The 23038-nt window shown below is 38.2% G+C and overlaps 3 protein-coding genes across 13 annotated transcripts; 1 reads left to right on the plus strand and 2 right to left on the minus strand.

The window, feature by feature from the left end:
• LOC110792343 (alcohol-forming fatty acyl-CoA reductase-like) lies at positions 1-19200 on the plus strand. 11 transcript variants are annotated; one of them, XR_008925434.1, is made up of 8 exons: positions 184-218; positions 363-466; positions 1380-1691; positions 1834-1918; positions 2082-2173; positions 2472-2585; positions 2694-2895; positions 2993-3415. XR_008925434.1 is itself a non-coding variant. In XM_056834113.1 (3 exons), exons 1-3 carry the CDS (start codon positions 140-142, stop codon positions 5900-5902), a joined length of 387 nt encoding a protein of 128 aa, XP_056690091.1. In that variant the 5' UTR covers positions 1-139; the 3' UTR covers positions 5903-7844. The 11 variants fall into 11 exon arrangements, 1 of the variants encoding a protein (XP_056690091.1); XR_008925438.1 differs by having other exon boundaries at positions 74-1511; positions 1594-1691; positions 1853-1918; XR_008925433.1 differs by having other exon boundaries at positions 74-466.
• Positions 6387-7757, minus strand: LOC110777312 (uncharacterized mitochondrial protein AtMg00810-like). The gene is made up of 2 exons (XM_021981918.2): positions 7520-7757; positions 6387-7474 (listed from the first exon to the last, which is right to left on the minus strand). Exons 1-2 carry the CDS (start codon positions 7755-7757, stop codon positions 6387-6389), a joined length of 1326 nt encoding a protein of 441 aa, XP_021837610.2.
• Positions 19201-20668: 1468 nt separating the features above from the next.
• On the minus strand, positions 20669-21521 carry LOC130465144 (uncharacterized). Its single transcript, XM_056834112.1, has 2 exons — positions 21024-21521; positions 20669-20860 (listed from the first exon to the last, which is right to left on the minus strand). Exons 1-2 carry the CDS (start codon positions 21519-21521, stop codon positions 20669-20671), a joined length of 690 nt encoding a protein of 229 aa, XP_056690090.1.
• Positions 21522-23038: the final 1517 nt, after the last annotated feature.

Here is a 23038-nt window from a genome sequence, read left to right on the forward strand (position 1 = left end):
AGTTAGTTTTATTGGTCAATATTCATGTGGACTCCTATAAATACGTTAACCAAACTCACCTTATTCCATCACTTCACTTTTATAATCCCAAATTAAATTCAATTAGCTGTTCTTTATATTGAGTTATTTTGATTATATCATGGATTTTGAAAGCATAACTGAGTTTCTTGCTAACAAAACCATCTTCGTTACTGGTGCAACTGGTTTCATTGCCAAGAGTACGTACATACTCGATTTCCTTGTCGATCTTTCTTTTAATTGATTATTGGAGTACTTACAGTACGTTATACGTACACATGTTTTCTCTGTTCTAACGTAGTATATCATATATGTCCTCGTACCATTGATTAAATAAATTGCAGTTCTAGTGGAGAAGATACTTCGGATTCAACCAAATGTTAACAAATTATACCTTCTTGTAAGGGCTAGAGATGCTCAGGCAGCCCATGTTCGGCTACAACATGAGGTAATTGTTATTCGGATGGAACACTACAAGAGGGGGGGTGAATTGTAGTATGGAACTTTCTAGCCAATTTTGCGGAATTATAAAGAAACTTTAAGCAAGTAGAGAAACAATGCAAGAGAGATTTTACGAGGAAACTTTCTACGCCCAACTAGAAAGAAAACCTCGACCCACTAGAGATTTCAACTTAAACTCTTTTCACTATAGGGCAACAACTCAGTTACAAACCTATAAGGAACTCGGGCATTACTTGAGTTCCTCTACGAACTCAAGTTCCAATAGTTGTTCCTCAAACAACTACGCTCTCACTGACTTCCCTAGAAGTCTCTCTTGACTCTTTTGCTTCACTCAAAGCCTATCAGCTTCTCTCTCATAGACTTCACTCAAAGCCTCCCCAAATACAACAGGAACTCACTCAAGTTCCTACCCCATACACATCAGGAACTCACTCAAGTTCCTGCCACTAGTGGAAAAACAATCATTTGCATCACCACATTTGCCTCGCACATTTAAACATGTGACGCAATTGACAGTTCTAAGCTTTAAAATTAGTCATTTGCGTCGCAGAATTATTAATCTGCGACGCAAATGACTCTAAAATGTTCTCAGAGTCATTTGCGTCGCAGATTAGTAATAATGCGACGCAAAATATTACCTCCTTTGCGTCGCAGAATTACTAATCTGCGACGCAAATGACTCTTTAAGTCACCTGCGTCGCAGATTAGTAATTCTGCGACGCAGAGGAGGTAAAAAAAATTCGGAAGTTTTTAATTATTCCTTCTCCCCTCTTTTTCTCTCTCTTCTTCTTTCCAGAACTCCATTCATGAGATGTCAATACCTCTCAATCTTTCATTCATTTGAAATCTCCTCTAACCACTATACGTATTTTGCCTTTAATTTACCCGGAAAAATCAAGATTTGCGAAAACACGGCTCGAAGAGAAAAATCCTAGATTCCGCCGCGAAGAAGGAGACATTTCAAAGCAGTGCAGCTCGATTGCTAGCGAGTCTCCGATCCAATTCTGCGAATTAGTTCGTCGGCGATTTAGGTACAGCGCAATTTATGTTAATTAGGGTTCTTGTTTATCAGCCTACGGTGTATAGAAGATTTCAAGGGTTCTTGTTTATCAGCCTATTTCTAGGGTTTTTAAGGTTGGGTGAAACGCCAAACCGTTGGAGCTGGATCTTCGGTTAACGTCGCCGCCGTCATTGATTACCTTATTTCTTAGGTATTTCCCCCCTCTTTACCATGAATCCAACTTCAATTAATTTTTACTTTTTATATTGTTTTGATGAATTGTGTTAGTTAGTTTGTAAATTCGAACATTTTTAGCAATTGTTTGAACTTTTGATTGAGGATTTTGATTTCAGATGGTGCCTGATATTGTAGAGGGTGATGGGTTTGTTGGGAGGCAGCCTCATATCAAGTATGAGCTCAGAGATAGTCCTGGTCTTGGTGAGTATTCAATTTTTAAAATCAATAGTTCTTTGGAAGTTAAACTATTTTCTTTCATATTTTTAGTTGTTTTGATATTTTTGTTGCTTACATTGTGCTCACACAAATTTAAACATCAGTTTGATGCTTGTTGTGTTGTTCTAATATGATTTAGTGAATGTAGGAGGATACAACCAATGTGTATTCTTCAACTGCAGTTATAGTAGTTCGGATACTCCACTGAGTGAGGGTCAGTGCCATTGGTTTTCTCCCAAGGTGAGGCCTCTATTCAATTAGTAAAATAAGGAAATGTTTTTTCTATTCAACGCATTACTATCGGTCTGTCGAATGACAGTTTCAGCTTAGCCAATTACTGTAACCGGTTTCTCATAGCAGGATTGAAGTTGTTTTATTATAAATATAGGGTTTGATCGTGTTGGTTAGTTTGTCAATTCGAGTATTTTGAACTTTTTAATTGAGGATTTTGATTTTTTTTTTAAGTTGTTAGTTTTTTGTTGATCTGGGTAGGTTTGGAATTCCTTATCGTGTATTTAATTGGTTTTCCTTTATGCAGGGTTCTACTTTGCTTAAAGCGGGCTCTAAAAATCGCAAATGCCGCTCAACAGATGGCTAATGCTACTCGGGGTAGTGGTGGTTTAGTTATGCTGTTCATTGAAATCATCAATAAGTAAGCTCTCTACTTGCTAGAAAAGTTTGTTTTCTGACCGTGTTGGATGTTTGAATTTCCATGATAATTCACAGCATATTTAAGTTTGGAGTTTGCCATCATATTTAGGTATCTCTATTTTTTTGAGAAGGGAAACAACCAAATCACCGTCAATACAATCCAGGATCTAATGGAATTAATTACTACAGAGATGCAAAGTGATAATGCGGCAACAGATTCTGCTGCTGAAGCTTTCTTTGCAAGCACATTGCGGTACATCCAATTCCAGAAACAAAAAGGTGGCGCAGTTAGTGAGAAATATGAACCTAATGTTAGTTTTTTTGTTGATCTGGGTAGGTTTGAATCATTTCTTGAGACTGAAAACAAGCTGTTCAGATAATTAATGAATTTCTAAATTTTTATTGTAGGAGAACTGAAAAGTTAAAACTTGAGAAAGGGAAACAAACTCGGTAACAATTGCTCTTCAATCCGCTAAACTTGTGAGAATTGTCGCCTTTGATCTTGCTCTTGGGACTCTTGAATGGTTCCCTCATTTGTCTTTGAATACGCTGACGCTGACGCTGCGTGCTACGTGTGTCATGGGAAGTTGCTTATCCAAGCATGATCTCAACTCTCAAATTGATTTGGTAATTGAAATTTTGAAGCGTCCAGGAGAAGTCCTCCCTGTTTGTCTTAGTGTCGCACGAACGCTGTAAATTCATAATTTAGTGTGCTTCAATTTTAATTTCTCGGCTTTTTTTTTCTCGGTTCAAATTTTTATTTTTATTTCATATTGTAATTTGTTTGATTTTGGTCTGACAATGGAGTTTTTTTCATCTGCTTGAATGATATCTTGGGCCTCATTCGTTTATGGTTCACTTAAACTTTTATGTTAAAAGTGTAGTTAGGTTATCAACATGTTGGCTGATCTATGGTGAATTTGCCTTTTATTGGGTTGTAACTAAAATATTAAAAAACGAATTTTTTTTAAAAAAAAAAAGTCATTTGCAACGCACATTTAGCTAATGTGCGTGGCAAATGACTTTTTTTTTTCGCCTAAAAGTCATTTGCGTCGCACATTTAGCTAATGTGCGTTGCAAATGACTTTTTAGGCATGGTGCTGAAAAGTCATTTGCGTCGCACATTTAGCTAATGTGCGTTGCAAATGACTTTTCAGGCATGGTGCTGAAAAGTCATTTGCAACGCACATTTGCTAAATGTGCGACGCAAATAAGGTTCATTTGCGTTGCACAAATGTGCGACGCAAATGACTTTTAGTCATTTGCGTCGAGAGCTTTTGCCACGCACGATGTGCGACGCAAATGTGCTTAAAAGTGCGATGCAAATGAACCTTTTTCCACTAGTGTGCCCAAAACTTATACAAGAATTCACTCAAACCCTTGACAAATTACCCATTACAAGAGCTCACTTAACCCTTGAACAACTCTTAAAATATAGACATTTGATAATTGATTAAACTATAATATGTAGAGAGTGAATAACTGTAAAGGAACTCGGAACTGTCAGGAACTTGGAACTGTAGGAACTGACTCTAAAAACGTGGAAAACAAAATATAATTTCTGTAAAATTATTCCACATAAACCAGACCCTTTTTGGAATGACAACGCAAGTCAGACACTCTTGAATGAATGAGAAAGCTCTCCTTTTATAGAGGAAGAAACCTCAACCACTTTCTCCATAATCTTCTCCACTAACAACCACTAAGCCCTTCAATTTAGGCATGATACCATGACTTTAGTCAGTAGAGAAAATCATGGAGTTAGGGCTAAGCATAATCAGGTTTTCCATGATCTCCTATTATTTCTCCACTAATGTAGTTTTTCCAAAACAACGTAAAACAATGATTTTAATTTTCTAAAATAAAACCTTTTAAATCTGATTTTAATAAAATAGAAAAATAAATTTTATTAAAATAAAATAACTAACAATCAGATTTTATTTTACAAAAAGATTAATTATTTTTTATTTATTAAAAATAAAATTTTAAACACATTAAACTACAAAAGATATTCAAAACAAATCCTAGAATGAATAGGACATTATTAAAAACGAATTTTAAATAATAAATAAATAAATATATGATATAAAAATCAGAATCCTAACTAAAATAAGATTTTATAAAAATTATCTTTTATTTTAAAAACATAAATAAATAGAGTTTTACTAGGAGATAAATACTCAAAGTCAAAGGTAAATCCCTAACAACCAGGAGTGTTAAAAGCCACGTTATTGACACTTAAAATTACCTTAAAACTAGGAGTATTCTAGGAAGATAAACTGACGTTATTTCTCATAAGTTCCGACAAGTTCCTTTTGGCACCGTGTTCCTCAATTATTCAAGTTTCTACATACTTACATGAATCCTAGAAAATAAACTCTTATTTTCTTCTTCATGCTTCATGATGCTCCAACTCAAGAGCCTCATGTTGATAGTTCCGCCTCTGGAACTTCTCCATGCTTGTTCCTACTCAGGAACTTTATACTCGTTGTTCCTCGTAGGATCTGCTGAGGAACTGATCTGTTTGTGTTCCTTTGAAGAACTTTGTTGCAGCTTGGATACTTGATTTATTGACTTGAACTCTTCATGTTTGTTTCTTCATCAAACCTATATTTGTTTCGTATACATATTGAAACTCAAACATAGGTTAGTCGTTTGCTAGTTGTCATCAAAACCATAAAGTCAGTGATGACAACCAATACAAGCAAGATGAAGAAAACCAAACTAATAAACAAGTATGCAGTAGTTAAGGACACAAACTCTAAGTCTAATGGTATACTTATATAATTAGACTTCTCTTCTGAAGTTCCCTTCACTTCTTGAGTTCCTTTCAGGAACTTCACTTCTTCTTGTATATATCTTCAGAAATTTCCAACTAAATGATCTTTATTAACCTTCATTACTTGTTCATGCACATCTAAACAATACACACATTAGTTAGATAATCATCATTTGTTCATAATCATCAAAACACTATATTACTCAACAGTAATGACTACCATAAAGTTATATGCGTTCATAAATAAATAGTAGAAAATTACAAATTTCCTAAAATTGAAGAGTTAACCTAGCTCACATTATGTCGTTATATTTTGGACGAATATGTGGACGTAGGTGCTAGCCAAGGAGTTGTTCAAAGTTGTAAGAGAAAAATGGGGAGCAAATTTCGAGTCTTTTGTGTCGGATAAAATAACCGTGGTTGCCGGTGATACATCGTACGAGAACTTAGGACTTACTGTTGATCAGCTGAAAGAAATGCACAAGGATATAGATGTCGTTATCAACGTAGCAGCAACCACAAAATTTGATGAAAGGTAATAATTTATCATTTATGCACCCATGATATATTTATCAACGCATGGATTGGTATTTAAGACTACGATCAAGCTATTATGTATTCATGCGCATAATATATTACATATTTACATGTACGTAAATTGCATATAATGAGTGTAGGTATGATGTTGCGTTGGGTGTTAATACCCTAGGAGCCAAAAATGTTGTAAACTTTGCAAAGAATTGTTCTAGAATCCAGTTTGTCAGAGTTCACCTATTTGGGATGAACTTCTGCAAAGAAAACTGACTAGAGAGAGAGAGAAATAGAGAGAACTATTTTCTGTTATTGATTGAATGAATTAAGGAGTACAAGCTGAGAGTATAAATACATTAGGATGAGCTACATTGATGATGTGTTAGCACCAATCATAAACGTGCATTGGTACACATCAGCTAGGCTAATTATTACACCAAAAATCAGTTATAACTAACTCCCTTGAACTAAGGCAAATCAGTTAGGAATGTTCTAGAAGAAATGATTGTTGCAGCCTTGCTTGTTTGCTGTTGTTGTGATCATGTTGCTGGCAGTGTTGCTGAGCTGAGCTGAATACCAACACCCCCCCCCCCTCAAACTTGGCATGGGAGAGTCATTTATCATGCCAAGTTTGGTAGACAGATTTCTGTGTTGAGCACCGGGTAAAACTTTAGTAAAAATATCAGCTAACTGATTGTGAGTAGGAAGATAACTTAGATGCAAAAGCCCCTCAAGAACCTTATCTCGAGTAAAATAACAGTCCACTTCAATATGCTTTGTGCGCTCATGGAAGATAGGATTTGTAGCAATGTGAATGGCTGACTGGTTGTCACAATGTAGAGCAACAGGCTTCAAATTGTGCACCCCTAGTTCTTCAAGAAGTCGAACAATCCAGGTAACTTCAGCAGCAGCTTGAGACATTGCTCTATATTCTGCTTCAGAAGAACTTTTGGAGATGGTTGATTGCTTCTTCGATTTCCAACTAATAGGAGAATTTCCTAGTAGTAAAACATAACCAGTAACAGATCTCCTTGTTGTTGGACAGGCTGCCCAATCTGAATCAGAAAAAGCTTGCAAGGTGAGCTGTTCTGTAGCCCTGAGTAGAATACCTTGACCTGAAGTGGAATGAATGTATCTGAGAGTGTGAGTCAAAGCTTCAATATGTTGCAGAGTAGGAGAGTGCATAAATTGACTCAAACATTGAACAGCAAAGGAGATATCTGGTCTTGTGTGAGTGAGAAAATTCAGCTTGCCAACATAACATCTATATAGTTCTGCATTGTGATAAGGTGTTCCTTCAGTGGTGAGCTTTAGATTGAGAGGAAATGGAGTCACAACAGGTTTGGAAATGTCCAGCTCACAATCTTGAAGAAGTTCCTTGGTATACTTCTTTTGAGTAAGAATATAACCTTCATTGGTATGACTGACTTCAATACCAAGAAAAAAATTAAGAACTCCCAAATCCTTAATGCTGAATGTGAGATGCAAATGTGATTTCAGGGCAGCAATTTTATCCTCATTGGATCCTGTGATGAGGATGTCATCAACATATACAGCCACCACAGTCAAATCACCAGAATCTTGTTTGATAAACAAAGAGTAATCACTTTTAGACTACTTATAACCCTGTGACTTTAGTTCAGAGTGTAATCTAGCAAACCACTGCCTTGATGCCTGCTTTAAACCATATAAAGACTTGTTGAGTTTGCAAACAAAACCAGGTGGGGCAGTAACACCCACAAGAATTTTCATATAGACTTCCTCATCAAGGTGTCCATGAAGAAAAGCATTGTTGATATCTAGTTGGAAAATTCTCCAATTCTTACTGGCAGCTAGGCTGATTAAACACCTGACAGTGGACATTTTGACAACTGGAGAAAAGGTTGAAGGAAATATTGCCCTTGGTCCAAGTATGCATTCTATGTTAAGTCTAATAAATGCGGTTCAGTATTAATTAACAAGTTAATAATTCAGTGAGATCAAGTGAGCTGAATGCCTAGCTAGAGGCCGCTTCAGTTCAAGTGGAATTAATGATATTAATCCACAGCTTACTCTTGACTGAACCCGTAGGGTCACACAAATAGTACGTAAATGGATCAAGTATTTAATGGCATTAAATACTCCATTTATGGATATTCGGAATCGACGGATCTTGGTTTCAGTGGGAGCTGAGATCGTCACAGGCAAGAAATGAATACTCCGGAAACGATGATATTGCCGGAAACGGAAATATGGATCGTATCGGAAATATAAATATTATCCAAGTTGTAGATGTTGCCGGAAACGGAAACATGGTACGTATCGGGAAATATTATCGGAAATGGAAATATTGCCGGAATCGGAAATATTGCCGGAAACGGAAATATTGTCAGAATCGGAAATATTATCGGAATCGGAAAATAATTCCGGAAACGGAAATATTAAATATTTGTTCGAAACGGAAATTAATTCCAGAATCGAAAATATTAAATATTGTTCGTATCGGAAATATATTCCGGAATCGGGAATTTAATCGGAAGCGTATCGTACGAATAAGCATCGGACGAGGCCTGCCGGACGAGGGCCCTGCACGAAGCCAGGCCATCGCCCAGCAAGCCAAGCGCGCCACACGAACAGCCAAGGCCACGCCAGGCCCAGCGCAAGGCCAGGCCCAGCAGGCCGTGGCAGCGCGCACAGCGCGCGCAGCGCGCGCAGCTACGAGCAGTGGGCTGCGAGCATTGCTGCAGCTCGCGTGGGCTTGTAGCTCGCGTGGGCCGTGCGGCCGTGTGGGCTGTGCGCGGGCATGGCCTGCACGCTTGCGGGTCATGCTTGAGTAAGTGTTTGTGTTCGCATACGAAACCTAAAACGTGCAGAATTCGTTTAATGATTAAATTCCTAATTCTATTTGATAAATTAATTAAATAAGAGTTTTATTATAATTCTAATTTAATTAATTCGTATCCTAATAGGATTCTCTTTCCATACCCCTATAAATATGTGGCCTGGGTTCACAATTTACAACGTGTTATTCAAGTATTCAAAGTGAGTTTTTGAGAGAAAAATTCAGTCACACATCTTGCTCAAAAGTGCCGAAAATTTATAGTACCTTAGGGGCGATTCTAGTTGGTCAATCTTAAGGCGGATCCGGACGTGCTGTGGACTATCTACGGAGGGACGACACTTGAGTTCTTGTTCGGTTCGGGCGCAGCTAGGGAAGGCACGCAACAAAGAGTATGCATCTAAACTATGCTAAATGATTATGTGTAAATAATATGTATTCCTGGCTTAATGGTTGTTTCCGCATGATTTATGAATTGTCATATGTATCATAACCTAACAGTGGTATCACGAGCCTCTTATTATTTTCATAATCTAAATTGCATGAACATGGTTAAATATTACAAATTTGCAAGAATTAAAAGGGGTGATTAATTTTCGTAATTGTTAATTAATTGCAAATTGCGTTTATTTAATTATACGTACGCAGTTTTTTCGGCAGTTTCTTCGTTACTCATCCAAATCGAGTGATTTTTGTGTCAATTCCGCATTTAAAAGGCATTCTAAAATTTTGACAAAAATATATTTTTCTGCCGAACCCAGAATTCTCAAATTCGAAGCCTAACTATGACTTTTCGAAGGTTTTAGTTTTTCGAATGCAAAATTTCGTAAATTTAAGATGTTAAATTAAATATTTGCGATTCTTGTTGATAAATCTTGAATTTTTGATTGACCTACTGTATATGTTTAACAAGTTTGAATGCCTAGCCTTGTTAATTATGCAATCTAATTTGTAATTATGATTAATTAGTTGAAAATTAGAATAATTTAGAATTAATTTGATTTTCATAATTAATTATAATTTAATTAGAAACCTATGATTAAAAACCACCATAAAAATTGTAAATTTATGATAAATTTTAAATTTTTATGACCTAGGCTTGAATCTATGATAATCGGAAATCAATTGAATAATAAATTTTCGATTTTTCGCCCTAAAATTATGAAATTAATATAAATTTATTAATTTGTCATTAATTTTAAATATAAATTTAAAATTTTATGCGATTCGTTCATATAACTTGCACGCACAAAGCAATGGACGCTTCGTGTTACCCTTAAGGGGTGTTGTATAGTGCGGGCATGCGACGACGAGCAAGGGAGCTCGTCGCCCGTGCGGCACGAATGCAATGAGCAAGGGCATGGTGCACGAGCACAAGGCAGCAGCCCTGCCTTGTGTCGTGGGCCACGAGCTATGGACGAATGGGCATGGGCGAAGGCAAGGCACGGCAGTCGCGTGTGGGCAGCAAGCGAGCTGCGCCACAACACGCACTGCCTCGCGCAAGCGCGCGCAGCCTCGCTCGCAGCGAGCGCAAGCTCGCGTGCCACGAGCGCTGCGCCCAGCGTCGATCGCGCGCAGCGAGCAATTGCTCGCGCACAGCGAGCGTTGGCTCGCGCACAGCGAGCGATGGCTCGCGCACAGCGAGCGATGGCTCGCGCACAGCGAGCGATGGCTCGCGCACAGCGAGCGATGGCTCGCGCACAGCGAGCGATGGCTCGCGCACAGCGAGCGATGGCTCGCGCACAGCGAGCGATGGCTCGCGTGCATCAAGCGCTGGAGCGCGCGCAGCAAGCGCTGGCGAGCGCGCACAGCGAGCGATGGCTCGCGTGCATCGAGCGCTGGCGCGCGCGCAGCGAGCACCAACTTGTGCGATGGCTTGCGATGGGTAGATGCAGCAGCTATGCGACAAGCGCATGGGCTGCGCGCACATGGCCAGCGATGGCTGTGTGCGTGTGGCCCATGGGCGTGCGATGCGTAGGGTGTTTGCATTACGATTAGATCGTTTTGAATGTTTAATTTGAAATTTTCAGTTTACGTAATTTTAATTAAATTTAAAATTAATAATTTAAATTATTTTCTTGGATTTTAATTTTGAATATTGTAATTGTAATAAATTTTATTTATTCTAATTATTTTACTAAAATTAAAATCATGAATTAATTTAAATACGACTGAAATCAAATTAAAATTTTTGGATTCAATTATAAATTTATATGGGCTTTAAATTTTAATTAAATTTGTATGTTTCCGGTTAGACTTGAAATACATTTTTATGTTTAAAATTAGTAAAGCATATGAATTTATTGGTTTAAGTGGGAGCGCTTTTTAGTCATAAACTCTTGATTAGGTCTACGAATCCTTAAGGTTAAAACAACTTGATTAGAATTAATAAGGACTGAATAATTGGTAGATTATTGGTGCCCTTGATTAATTGCTGCAAATGTTTACGTGATGCATATTGTGTTTTACTAACCAGCTATGTGGGCCATTCATGATAATGAATGGGTGAATGGTATATATTGTATATGTACTGTTTTGCAGGTTATGAAGTGACTAGTATGGCCCAAATAGGATAGAAAATATGGTCTGCGTACCATTAATTTGAATGTAATTGGTCTAAAGTACCAAAGTTGTTTTTCAATTCAAATATGGTCTGCGTACCATCAAATAGTTGTAATTATTTTTAATTATAGCTTATCCTATTTGAAGAAAATGGTGCCTCCCACAGAGATTTTCAGACGGACTTTGAAGTCAAAGCTTCAAGATGAAGTCGGGCCATACTAGATCACATTTATCTTATGCATGCTTTAAATTATTTATTGCTTTAAATATGTCTTAATTATGCATAAGATTGTGGCTTGATTATGTTGCATGATTAAGGATTTTAGTTCACTTAAAATCTAACCAACATAGTAAGAGCCTTAAGTTCCAAACTTAAAAATTGAGTTAAAAGGTGCCATGCCAAAATATACACTTGCTTGGATATCCTTTACATCAATCTAGTAATAGTTTTCGCTCAGCGAGGTATTACTTATTGGTCCTAAAGGGGCAAGGTACACAAATAATTGTGAGTACATGTTAGTTTTGGTGAAACTCAACGATATAAGTAAGGAGTCCTTTTATGTCGTGGCAAAATCGATAGGTTTACCTAATAAGTTCTTAGACGTACCTATCAACCAAGAATAGTTTCTAGACTATTAGCAAAAGGCTTTTGCTTACCTAAGATGTTTTAGGATTAAGTCGACAAACTGTGGTTAGTTCTTCATTGATTTTAGGATCTTGGAATCATTTTATTCACACCTGCCGGAACACATAACTTGAATAAAATGCTTAATAAACATTGAATTATGCATGTATGCTAGAATTTAAGTTTATTAAGAGAAACTGTGAATGGTTATTTATTTGTTTATTCTTTTCAATTGTAGTTTTTAATATGGCAAACAACAATTCATTCAACATTCGATCAATTCTCGAAAAGGAGAAGTTGAACGGGAAAAACTTCCTTGACTGGCAAAGGAACTTGCAAATAGTTCTTATGCAGGAAGAAAAGGAGTATGTCCTAGATGAGGCGATGCCCGAAGCCGCAGGCGACGGGGTTACTCAGGCAGCCCTCAATCGTTGGATTGATGCCAACAAGGATGTGAAATGTCTAATGCTCGCCACCATGAGTGCGGATCTGCAGAAAACGTTCATCAACTCAGATGCTTTCACAATCATCAGTGAGTTGAAGAACATGTTCCAAGATCTGGCTCGAGTCGAAAGATTCGAGACTCATAGGCAAATTCTTGAGACCAAGCTTAAGAAAGGCGAGCCCGTAAGTCCACATGTTCTCAAAATGATTGGACTCATTGAGAATATGAGTCGGCTGGATCAGCAATTTTCTCAGGAAATGGCTATAGACACCATCCTCCATTCTCTTCATAGCGGGTATGATCAGTTCAAACTGAACTACAGTATGAATAGTCTGGACAAAACGCTCACTGAGCTTCACGGTATGATGAAGACCGCTGAAAAGACGCTCAAAAGTGATAAGCAGGATGTGCTTATGGTGCGTGGGGGCAAGTTCAAGAAATCTGGAAAGAAGAGGAATGCTAAAAAAGGTGGCAACAAGGCCAGCCCAACTAAGCAAACTGGCGCCAAATCTGTAAAGAGGAAGGTCAGTCAACCCACTTCTGAATCCGAATGCTTCTACTGCAAGAAGAAGGGGCATTGGAAGAGAGATTGCTTGAAGCTAAAGGAAGATCAGAAGAACGGAACAGTCGTTCCATCTTCAGGTATTTTCGTTATAGACTGTATACTTGCTAATTCAACTTCTTGGGTATTAGATACAGGTTGTGGCTCACACTTATGTTCCAATCCACAGGGACTAAGAAGAAATAGAAAGTTAAGCAAGGGTGAAGTCGACCTACGAGTGGGAAATGGAGCACGGATTGCTGCATTAGCTGTAGGAACTTACTTTTTGTCGTTGCCCTCCGGGCTAGTTTTGGAACTGGAAGAATGTTTCCATGTTCCAAGTCTTACTAAAAACATCATTTCAGTTTCTTGCTTAGATGCTAAGGGATTTTCCTTTTTAATAAAAGACAATAGTTGTTCGTTTTATTTTAAAGAGATGTTTTATGGATCTGCTAGATTAGTCAATGGACTTTATTTATTAGATCACGACAAACAAGTATATAACATAAATACCAAAAAGGCCAAAAAGGATGATTCAGATCTCACCTGTCTGTGGCATTGTCGATTAGGCCATATAAACTTGAAACGCTTAGAAAGACTTCAAAAGGAAGGAATTCTAGAACCATTTGACTTAGAGGATTATGGTAAATGCGAATCATGTTTACTTGGCAAAATGACAACGCAACCTTTCTCTAAAGTTTGAGAAAGAGCAAATGAACTATTGGGTTTAATCCATACAGATGTATGTGGACCAATGAGTACAAATGCTAGAGGTGGTTTCAGCTACTTTATCACTTTCACTGATGACTTCAGTAGATATGGTTATGTCTACCTAATGAAGCATAAGTCTGAATCCTTTGACAAATTCAAGGAATTTCAGAGTGAAGTAGAGAATCAATTAGGCAAGAAGATTAAGGCACTGCGGTCTGATAGAGGCGGTGAATATCTGAGCTATGAATTTGATGACCATCTGAAAGAATGTGGAATTCTATCAGAATTGACTCCTCCTAGAACACCACAATGGAACGGTGTGTCGGAACGGAGGAACAGAACCTTGCTAGACATGGTCAGGTCAATGATGGGTCAGGCCGAACTTCCATTAGAATTTTGGGGACATGCACTAAATACACCTGCACTCACTATAAATAGAGCTCCGTCTAAAGCTGTCGAAAAGACTCCATACGAATTATGGTTTGGAAAGCCTCCAAATGTGTCTTTTCTTAAGATTTGGGGATGTGAAGTATACGTCAAACGATTAATTTCAGACAAACTTCATCCAAAATCTGACAAATGTATCCTTGTGGGCTATCCAAAGGAAACAAAGGGGTATTACTTCTACAATACATCTGAGAACAAGGTGTTTGTTGCTCGAGATGGTGTCTTTTTGGAGAAAGATCACATTTCCAAAATGACAAGTGGGAGAAAAGTAGACCTCGAAGAAATTCGAGTCGAACAACAAACTCTAGAGAATGCTCAAGATGACATTCAGGATGAAGCTCAGAGATCTTTAAAAGAATCTGGTGAGAATCATGGTCAATCTAGAAATGTTACCCCGCGTAGATCGCAAAGATATAGATCTCAACCGGAAAGGTACTTAGGTATTTTGATAAACGAGAGCTATGATGTTCTATTACTTAAAAGTGATGAACCTGCGACTTACAAACAAGCTATGACGAGCCCTAGCTCCAAGCAGTGGCAAGAAGCCATGCAATCTGAATTAGACTCCATATCTGAAAACCAAGTATGGGATTTGGTCGATTTGCCAGATGGCTACCAAGCCATTGGAAGCAAATGGGTTTTCAAACTGAAAAAGGACAAGGATGGGAAACTTGAAGTTTTCAAAGCTAGATTGGTTGCAAAAGGTTACAGGCAAGTCCACGGTGTGGATTACGATGAAACCTTTTCACCAGTTGCAATGCTAAAGTCTATTCGGATAATGTTAGCAATCGCTGCATATTACGATTACGAAATATGGCAGATGGATGTCAAAACTGCTTTCTTAAACGGCGTTTTAACAGAAACTGTGTTTATGACACAGCCTGAAGGTTTTGAGGATCAAAAGAATGCTAAAAAGGTATGCAAGCTAAAGAAGTCAATCTACGGATTGAAGCAGGCATCCAGGAGCTGGAATATACGTTTTGATGAAGCAGTCAATGACTTTGGTTTCATCAAGAACGCGGACGAATCTTGTGTATACAAGAAGGTCAGTGGGAGCAAAATTTCTTTCCTAGTATTATATGTCGACGACGTATTACTTATCGGAAATGACATTCCTATGTTGAACTCTGTCAAGATTTGGGTTGGGAAATGTTTTTCGATGAAAGATCTAGGAGAAGCACAGTACATATTGGGCATCAAGATTTACAGAGATAGATCTAAAAAGATGATTGGACTTAGTCAAAGCACTTATATCAATAAGGTGCTTGATAGGTTCAAGATGGCGGACTCCAAGCGAGGCTACCTACCCATGTCTCATGGAATGACTCTAAGCAAGACTCAGTGCCCAAAACACTTGATGAGCGTAGACGAATGAATGGGATTCCATATGCATCATTGATTGGTTCAATAATGTATGCTATGATATGTACACGCCCGGATGTTGCGTACGCACTCAGTGCTACGAGCAGATACCAGTCAGACCCAGGAGAGGCGCATTGGACTGCTGCCAAGAACATTCTGGAGTACCTGAAAAGGCACAAAGATGACTTCCTGGTCTATGGTGGAGATGATAAATTAATTGTTAAAGGCTATACGGACGCAAGTTTCCAAACCGACAAAGATGATTTCAGATCACAGTCTGGGTTTGTCTTCTGCCTCAACGGAGGAGCAGTAAGCTGGAAAAGTGCTAAGCAAAGCACCATTGCGGATTCTACAACTGAAGCGGAGTACATTGCTGCACATGAAGCAGCAAAGGAAGCTATATGGCTAAGGAAGTTCATAGGTGAACTCGGTGTAGTCCCCTCCATTAAAGGACCAATAGCCCTGTATTGTGATAATAACGGAGCTATTGCACAGGCAAAGGAGCCTAGACACCACCAGAGAGTCAAGCATGTACTTCGTAGATTTCACCTTCTACGAGAGTTCGTTGAAAGAAAAGAAGTCGAGATAAGCAAAATTGGTACTGATGACAACATATCAGATCCATTAACTAAACCTCTGCCGCAGGCGAAGCACAACTCGCACACTGCAGCTATGGGAATCAAGCATATTGGAGAATGGCTTTGATGTCTCTGTTTAATGTTTTAAAGTTTTAGAGTTTAAATCTTTGTAAAACATTATTGGTTAATCATTCACAATAAATGAAAAGAATTCATTTTTACATTTAATTTGTGGTTTATTAAATGATGAGTCCCTTCAATTTGACGATATATTCAAGATAGACTGTCAGGACCAGTCCTGTGACTAAGAAATGTCTATCAAGTGAACTTGAATGTCAAAGGTTGAAAATGGTCCCTAGTCGGAGTTTTCTATAAAATTGGACGCATAGAAAACGTTAGACGATTAGAATGCAAGATGACTAGTAGTTCTGTTTCTTGAACTATGTGGACATGGCAATGTCATAATCATTTGCATAGATACTTACTTTGGGAAGACTAGTATCGGACAAGACCTATGAAACTTTACTGTAAGAGATGAAAATCTGTCATAAGTAAATTTCATTAAAATTATTAGACACTAAATCCTCAATACCTGAGTGATTTGAGATTACTTGTTTGAGAACTGGTTGCTTTGATGTTGACCAACCGTCGCACCGTAAAAGGAGGCTATAAAGGCAACGCTCAGGTAATCACCTATCAAACGAAGTCTAATCTCAAGATCGCAAGATTGGGATTGTCCTCCCATAAATCGGGATGAGATGCTTAAAAGTTGTACAAGGCCACTCGGAGAGCTAGAAACTGTGAAATGCATGGCCGTGCTCGGATGAATCATAGGCTATGATTATCTGTTTATTTGATCAGTTGAACTCTGAAACGAGGAACACCTCTGGACATAATAAGGATGACAACTCTTACCTTATGTTCAAGAGCAAGCATCGAGCGACAAAGGAATTAGGAAATGCACACTTGTCCCTAAGGACAAGTGGGAGACTGAAGGAAATAATGCCCTTGGTCCAAGTATGCATTCTATGTTAAGTCTAATAAATGCGGTTCAGTATTAATTAACAAGTTAATAATTCAGTGAGATCAAGTGAGCTGAATGCCTAGCTAGAGGCCGCTTCAGTTCAAGTGGAATTAATGATATTAATCCACAGCTTACTCTTGACTGAACCCGTAGGGTCACACAAATAGTACGTAAACGGATCAAGTATTTAATGGCATTAAATACTCCATCTATGGATATTCGGAATCGACGGATCTTGGTTTCAGTGGGAGCTGAGATCGTCACAGGCAAGAAATGAATACTCCGGAAACGATGATATTGCCGGAAACGGAAATATGGATCGTATCGGAAATATAAATATTATCCAAGTCGTAGATGTTGCCGGAAACGGAAACATGGTACGTATCGGAAAATATTATCGGAAATGGAAATATTGCCGGAATCGGAAATATTGCCGGAAACGGAAATATTGTCAGAATCGGAAATATTATCGGAATCGGAAAATAATTCCGGAAACGGAAATATTAAATATTTGTTCGAAACGGAAATTAATTCCGGAATCGAAAATATTAAATATTGTTCGTATCGGAAATATATTCCGGAATCGGGAATTTAATCGGAAGCGTATCGTACGAATAAGCATCGGACGAGGCCTGCCGGACGAGGGCCCAGCACGAAGCCAGGCCATCGCCCAGCAAGCCAAGCGCGCCACACGAACAGCCAAGGCCACGCCAGGCCCAGCGCAAGGCCATGCCCAACAGGCCGTGGCATCGCGCACAGCGCCCGCAGCGCGCGCAGCTACGAGCAGTGGGCTACGAGCATTGCTGCAGCTCGCGTGGGCTTGTAGCTCGCGTGGGCCGTGCGGCCGTGTGGGCTGTGCGCGGGCATGGCCTGCACGCTTGCGGGTCATGCTCGCGTAAGTGTTTGTGTTCGCATACGAACCTAAAACGTGCAGAATTCGTTTAATGATTAAATTCCTAATTCTATTTGATAAATTAATTAAATAAGAGTTTTATTATAATTCTAATTTAATTAATTCGTATCCTAATAGGATTCCAATTCTCTTTCCATACCCCTATAAATATGTGGCCTGGGTTCACAATTTACAACGAGTTATTCAAGTATTCAAAGTGAGTTTTTGAGAGAAAAATTCAGTCACACATCTTGCTCAAAAGTGCCGAAAATTTATAGTACCTTAGGGGCGATTCTAGTTGGTCAATCTTAAGGCGGATCCGGACGTGTTGTGGACTATCTACGGAGGGACGACACTTGGAGTCCTAAAGACTTGTTCTTGTTCGGTTCGGGCGCAGCTAGGGAAGGCACGCAACAAAGAGTATGCATCTAAACTATGCTAAATGATTATGTGTAAATAATATGTATTCCTGGCTTAATGGTTGTTTCCGCATGATTTATGAATTGTCATATGTATCATAACCTAACAAAGGTCTCATGATAGTCAATGCCATACTTTTGAGTAAACCTTTTTGCTACCAACCTTGCTTTATATCTCTCAATTGTTCCATCAGCATGTTTTTTAATTCTGTAAACCCACTTGCACCCTATTGCCTTCTTTCCTTTAGGAAGCAAAACAAAATCCCATGTATTGCTCTTCTGTAAAGCAGTAATCTCATTGTCCATAGCCTGTATCCATTTAGAATCTGTTGCAGCCTCAGTGTAAGAAGTTGGTTCAACAAGTTCCATGTGTGCAGCAATTAGCAATCTGTGTTGAATTGGTAGGCTGTCATATGCTACAAGATTACACCAATGCTTTGTAGGCTTAGAACATATGAAATCTTGTAAGTGAGCAGGTGGTTTGGAAGGTCTGGTAGATTTTCTGGGAGCTGGGGTTCAGTTGGTGGACTGGTAGATAGAATGGGTGTATCAGCAGTAGAAGGAGAAGTGTGTAAAATATCAGCAGAAGAAGAAGTAGGAGAATTGGAGTTGGAGTGGATTTGTGAGGTTTGAGGATTACTGAAGATATTGTGAGGCTGGTCTAGTGAAGTGGATGGTGTAAAAGAGATTTCTGTAGAGAAAGGAGTCACAACAGGCAAGAAGAATTTATTTGAGTAGGTAGTATTTGGAGAGTTTGAAAAATGAAAGGGAAAATGTTTTTCATGAAACACTACATCCCTAGAAACAACAAATTTGTGTGTAGCTAAATTTAGTACTTTGTAGGCCTTTTGATGAGGTGGATACCCAACAAGAACACAGGGTTCAGCTCTTGGATCAAACTTAGTTCTATGAGTTTAGAAGAGCTGATATAACACAAACAACCAAAGACTTTCAGATGAGACAAGTCAGGTGGCGTTTTTAAACAGCTTTTCATATGGAGTGCTGAACTGTATGCTTTTGAGAGGCATTCTATTTATCAAATAAGTAGATGTAAGAATGCATTCACTCTAATATTTGTCAGGTAGTTTAGCTTGAAATGAGAGAGCTCTGGCAGTTTCTAGGAGGTGTTTGTGTTTTCTTTCAACAACACCATTCTGTGAGGTGTGTTGCTACAACTTTTCTGTTGTACAATCCCCTTTTTGAGAAACAAATCTCTCATTGCACCTTCTGTCAAGTCTAATGCATTGTCTGACCTAATCTGTTTCACTGTAAGACCAAACTGATTCTCAACATATAAGAAAAAATCATGCATAATTTTGACAGAATCAGTTTTATTTCTCATCAAGTGAGTCCATGTCATTCGAGTGAAATCATCTACAATAGTGAGAAATTGATTACACTTGGAACTATCATGCACAGAGTAGGGTCCCCATACATCAATGTGAAGTAATTCAAAGGGTTGCACTGTCTTAATACTACTTACAGGAAAAGAAGATCTGGTTTGCTTAGCCAATGGACAAATTTGACAGAAACTTTCAGCTAAACAGCCCTTAACATCAATGCCTTTGATGTTTTTTATTTTCTCAAAAAGGTATATGACCTAATCTAAGGTGCCAAAGTTTTGCTTCTTCTACTGCAGAGATGCTTGAAAGAGCATGCTTATTGAAACTGTTGTTAGACACCAATAGACCATCATTTAGACTGTACAATCCATTGTCCAATCTACCAAGCAGAGTATGCTTGTTCTGTGAAAGGTCCTGTGCAAAACATTCACCATTTGTAAACAACACAGAACATTATTATCAGAACACAACTTAGAGATTGAGATCAAGTTAAACTGGAACCCTGGCACATGAAGAACATCCTGAAGAACAATAGTTCCTAAATCAATTTGACCTTTATGTGTGACTGACAATTCAGTACCATTAGGAATGGTAATTGTGTGTAATCTGTCAGTCATTAGTTCTGTGTTTTGAACATGCTTAGGTCTGAACACATATGATCACTAGCTCCACTATCCAATATCCATGTGTTTTATAATTTAGATAAAAGACAGAATGTACCTTTCATGTGAGAGGTGGTTGCTAGACCAAGTGAACTAGAGCCATGATGTTCATCTTGACTAGCAGTCTTGTGATTGTTGTGACTAGCAAGATAGCTAAGCAACTGATTGTATTTCTCCTCAGTAAAAGTAGCTTGTACAGTTCCTGATTCTCCTTTTGTTTCTTTCTCCTGATTCTCCTCAAGTTGAGCTGTTGCAGCAACTCTCTTTCCCTTGCCTTTGAAATCCTTAGGATATCCATGTAATTTCCAGCACTTCTCCACAGCATGATTCTTCATTTTGCAGTGCTCACAGTAGAGATTGTTTCTTGTATAGGTATAGTTTTCTTGATTGGTTTCCATTTGCTGTATTGAATGATCCTGAACCAGAAGCATATGGAGGTGATCTGTATGACTTGTTGTCAGAAAACCTTCTTGCTGTGAACACTGTGGATTCTGAATTGTGAATTCTACTATTATTGACTTCCTTCTGTTGTTCTTCCTGCAAAAGAAGTCCACATGCTTTTGAAATAGTTGGCAAGGGACTCATCATGAGTATAGTGCTCTTTGAATGATCATACTTCTCATTCAATTTCATCAAGAATTGAATCAATCTTTATTCTGTTGAGACTTCAATAGCTGTTGAGTTAAAGTGCAGCTACAACCTGTGCAGATACTGAAGGTAAAGGATCAAGTCCATCAAGTTGATCCCATAATAGCTTTATCTTAGTGAAAAAACTTGAAATCTGCTCATCATCTGCTTGACTCAAATCACACAATTTCTGTTGTACAGAAAAGAGTTGTGGTCCAGATGACTGACAAAATCTCTCCTCCAGATCAAGCCATATTTCTCTTGCAGTTTTGAGGTACAACACACTTCTTGCAATTGAAGGCTCTAAGGAAGATAGCATCCAAGAAATTACTAAGTCATTACATCTGTTCCAGATTCTGTGATTTGCTAAATTACTTGCTGGTTGATTGAGACTGCCATCAACAAAACACAACTTATTCCTTGCTGAAAGTGCAATCACCATGGAACGCTTCCAGTCATTGAAGCACTTTCCATCAAACACAATGCTAACCAATTTGGAAGCATTAAGATCATGACTACTAAGATAATATGCTGAATTAGGATTAGTTGCAGAATCTTGATCAGCAGGCATCTTTGAAGAATATTCAAAAAATATCGATTGAGAAATGAGAAAGAGATTTTGATCAAACTTAGTGATTTATGAGAAATTTCGATCAAAAATTATTTGATCAGGCTCAGTGATTCAATGACTGTATTTGATGTACTGAGAAGAAGATGTACCCAAAAAAAAATTTGGCGGAAAAATTGCAGCAGGATCTATTGATCACTGCTCTGATACCATGTCAGAGTTCACCTATTTGGGATGAACTTCTGCAAAGAAAACTGACTAGAGAGAGAGAGAAATAGAGAGAACTATTTTCTGTTATTGATTGAATGAATTAAGGAGTACAAGCTGAGAGTATAAATACATTAGGATGAGCTACATTGATGATGTGTTAGCACCAATCATAAACGTGCATTGGTACACATCAGCTAGGCTAATTATTACACCAAAAATCAGTTATAACTAACTCCTTGAACTAAGGCAAATCAGTTAGGAATGTTCTAGAAGAAATGATTGTTGCAGCCTTGCTTGTTGCTGTTGTTGTGATCATGTTGCTGGCAGTGTTGCTGAGCTGAGCTGCTGAATACCAACACAGTTACTCACCATGTCTCAACTGGTAAGTGATTCAATTCTAATTAAAACGGTCAATAATTGATTCGGATAGTCTAATGGAAAATTAAGTAAAAACTTTATGTACTTTCTGTTCATTGATCAGCATATGTTTGTGGAGAGAAGGCAGGATTAATATCTGAAAATCCGTATGCCATGGGTGAGACTCTTAATGGTGCGATTGATTTGGATATTGATTGTGAAAAGAAGCTTTCTGAACGTACTTTAAGCGATCTTAAAGCCAGGGATCTTCGGATAAGACAATTAGACAAATGATGAAGGACTTGGGAAATCAAAGGTATGTGTTATTTTTGTAATTATTTTTGTTGACAAAGAGGTAAGTTTTAAATATAACCCAGTCTTTGTCTAGCAAACAATTATAGAATGTTATGTCATAATTAAACTTGGTCCCAATGGTGTCCGTCTCGCTAGGGAGTAAACTACCTTTCCTTATCTATCCACCGGGACTACCACCCGTAAAAAGTATGAGAACATATTAGAGGTTAGATCATTTTCATTCCTACACATAGTAATTTACTAGTTAAGAAACAAGTATTAAGTCACAATTCTTTACTAATTACTCAATATTGGACAACTTTAGTGTCTTTAAATATTTAGTTCGTATTTAGATGGGTTATTATGGAGTGGAATATTAGGCTGTATGTATATTTCATAGTTTAAACTTTCTAATACTAACAATTAATGCATTATTAAATAGGGCAAAAAATATGGATGGCCAATACATACGTATTTACTAAGGCAATGGGAGAGATGTTGTAGCGCAACTAAGAGGCAATTACCGGTGGTTATCATGAGGCCTACCATTGTGTGTAGCACAATTAAAGAACCCTTCCTGGTTGGGTTGAAGGGTCAGGTATATATATAGATGTTTTTCTAGTACCATGATTAATACTCCCTCCGTCTCTTTTGTTTTT

The sequence above is a fragment of the Spinacia oleracea genome, unplaced genomic scaffold, assembly GCF_020520425.1.
Source record: "Spinacia oleracea cultivar Varoflay unplaced genomic scaffold, BTI_SOV_V1 SOVchr0_070, whole genome shotgun sequence".
NCBI lineage: Eukaryota > Viridiplantae > Streptophyta > Magnoliopsida > Caryophyllales > Amaranthaceae > Spinacia > Spinacia oleracea.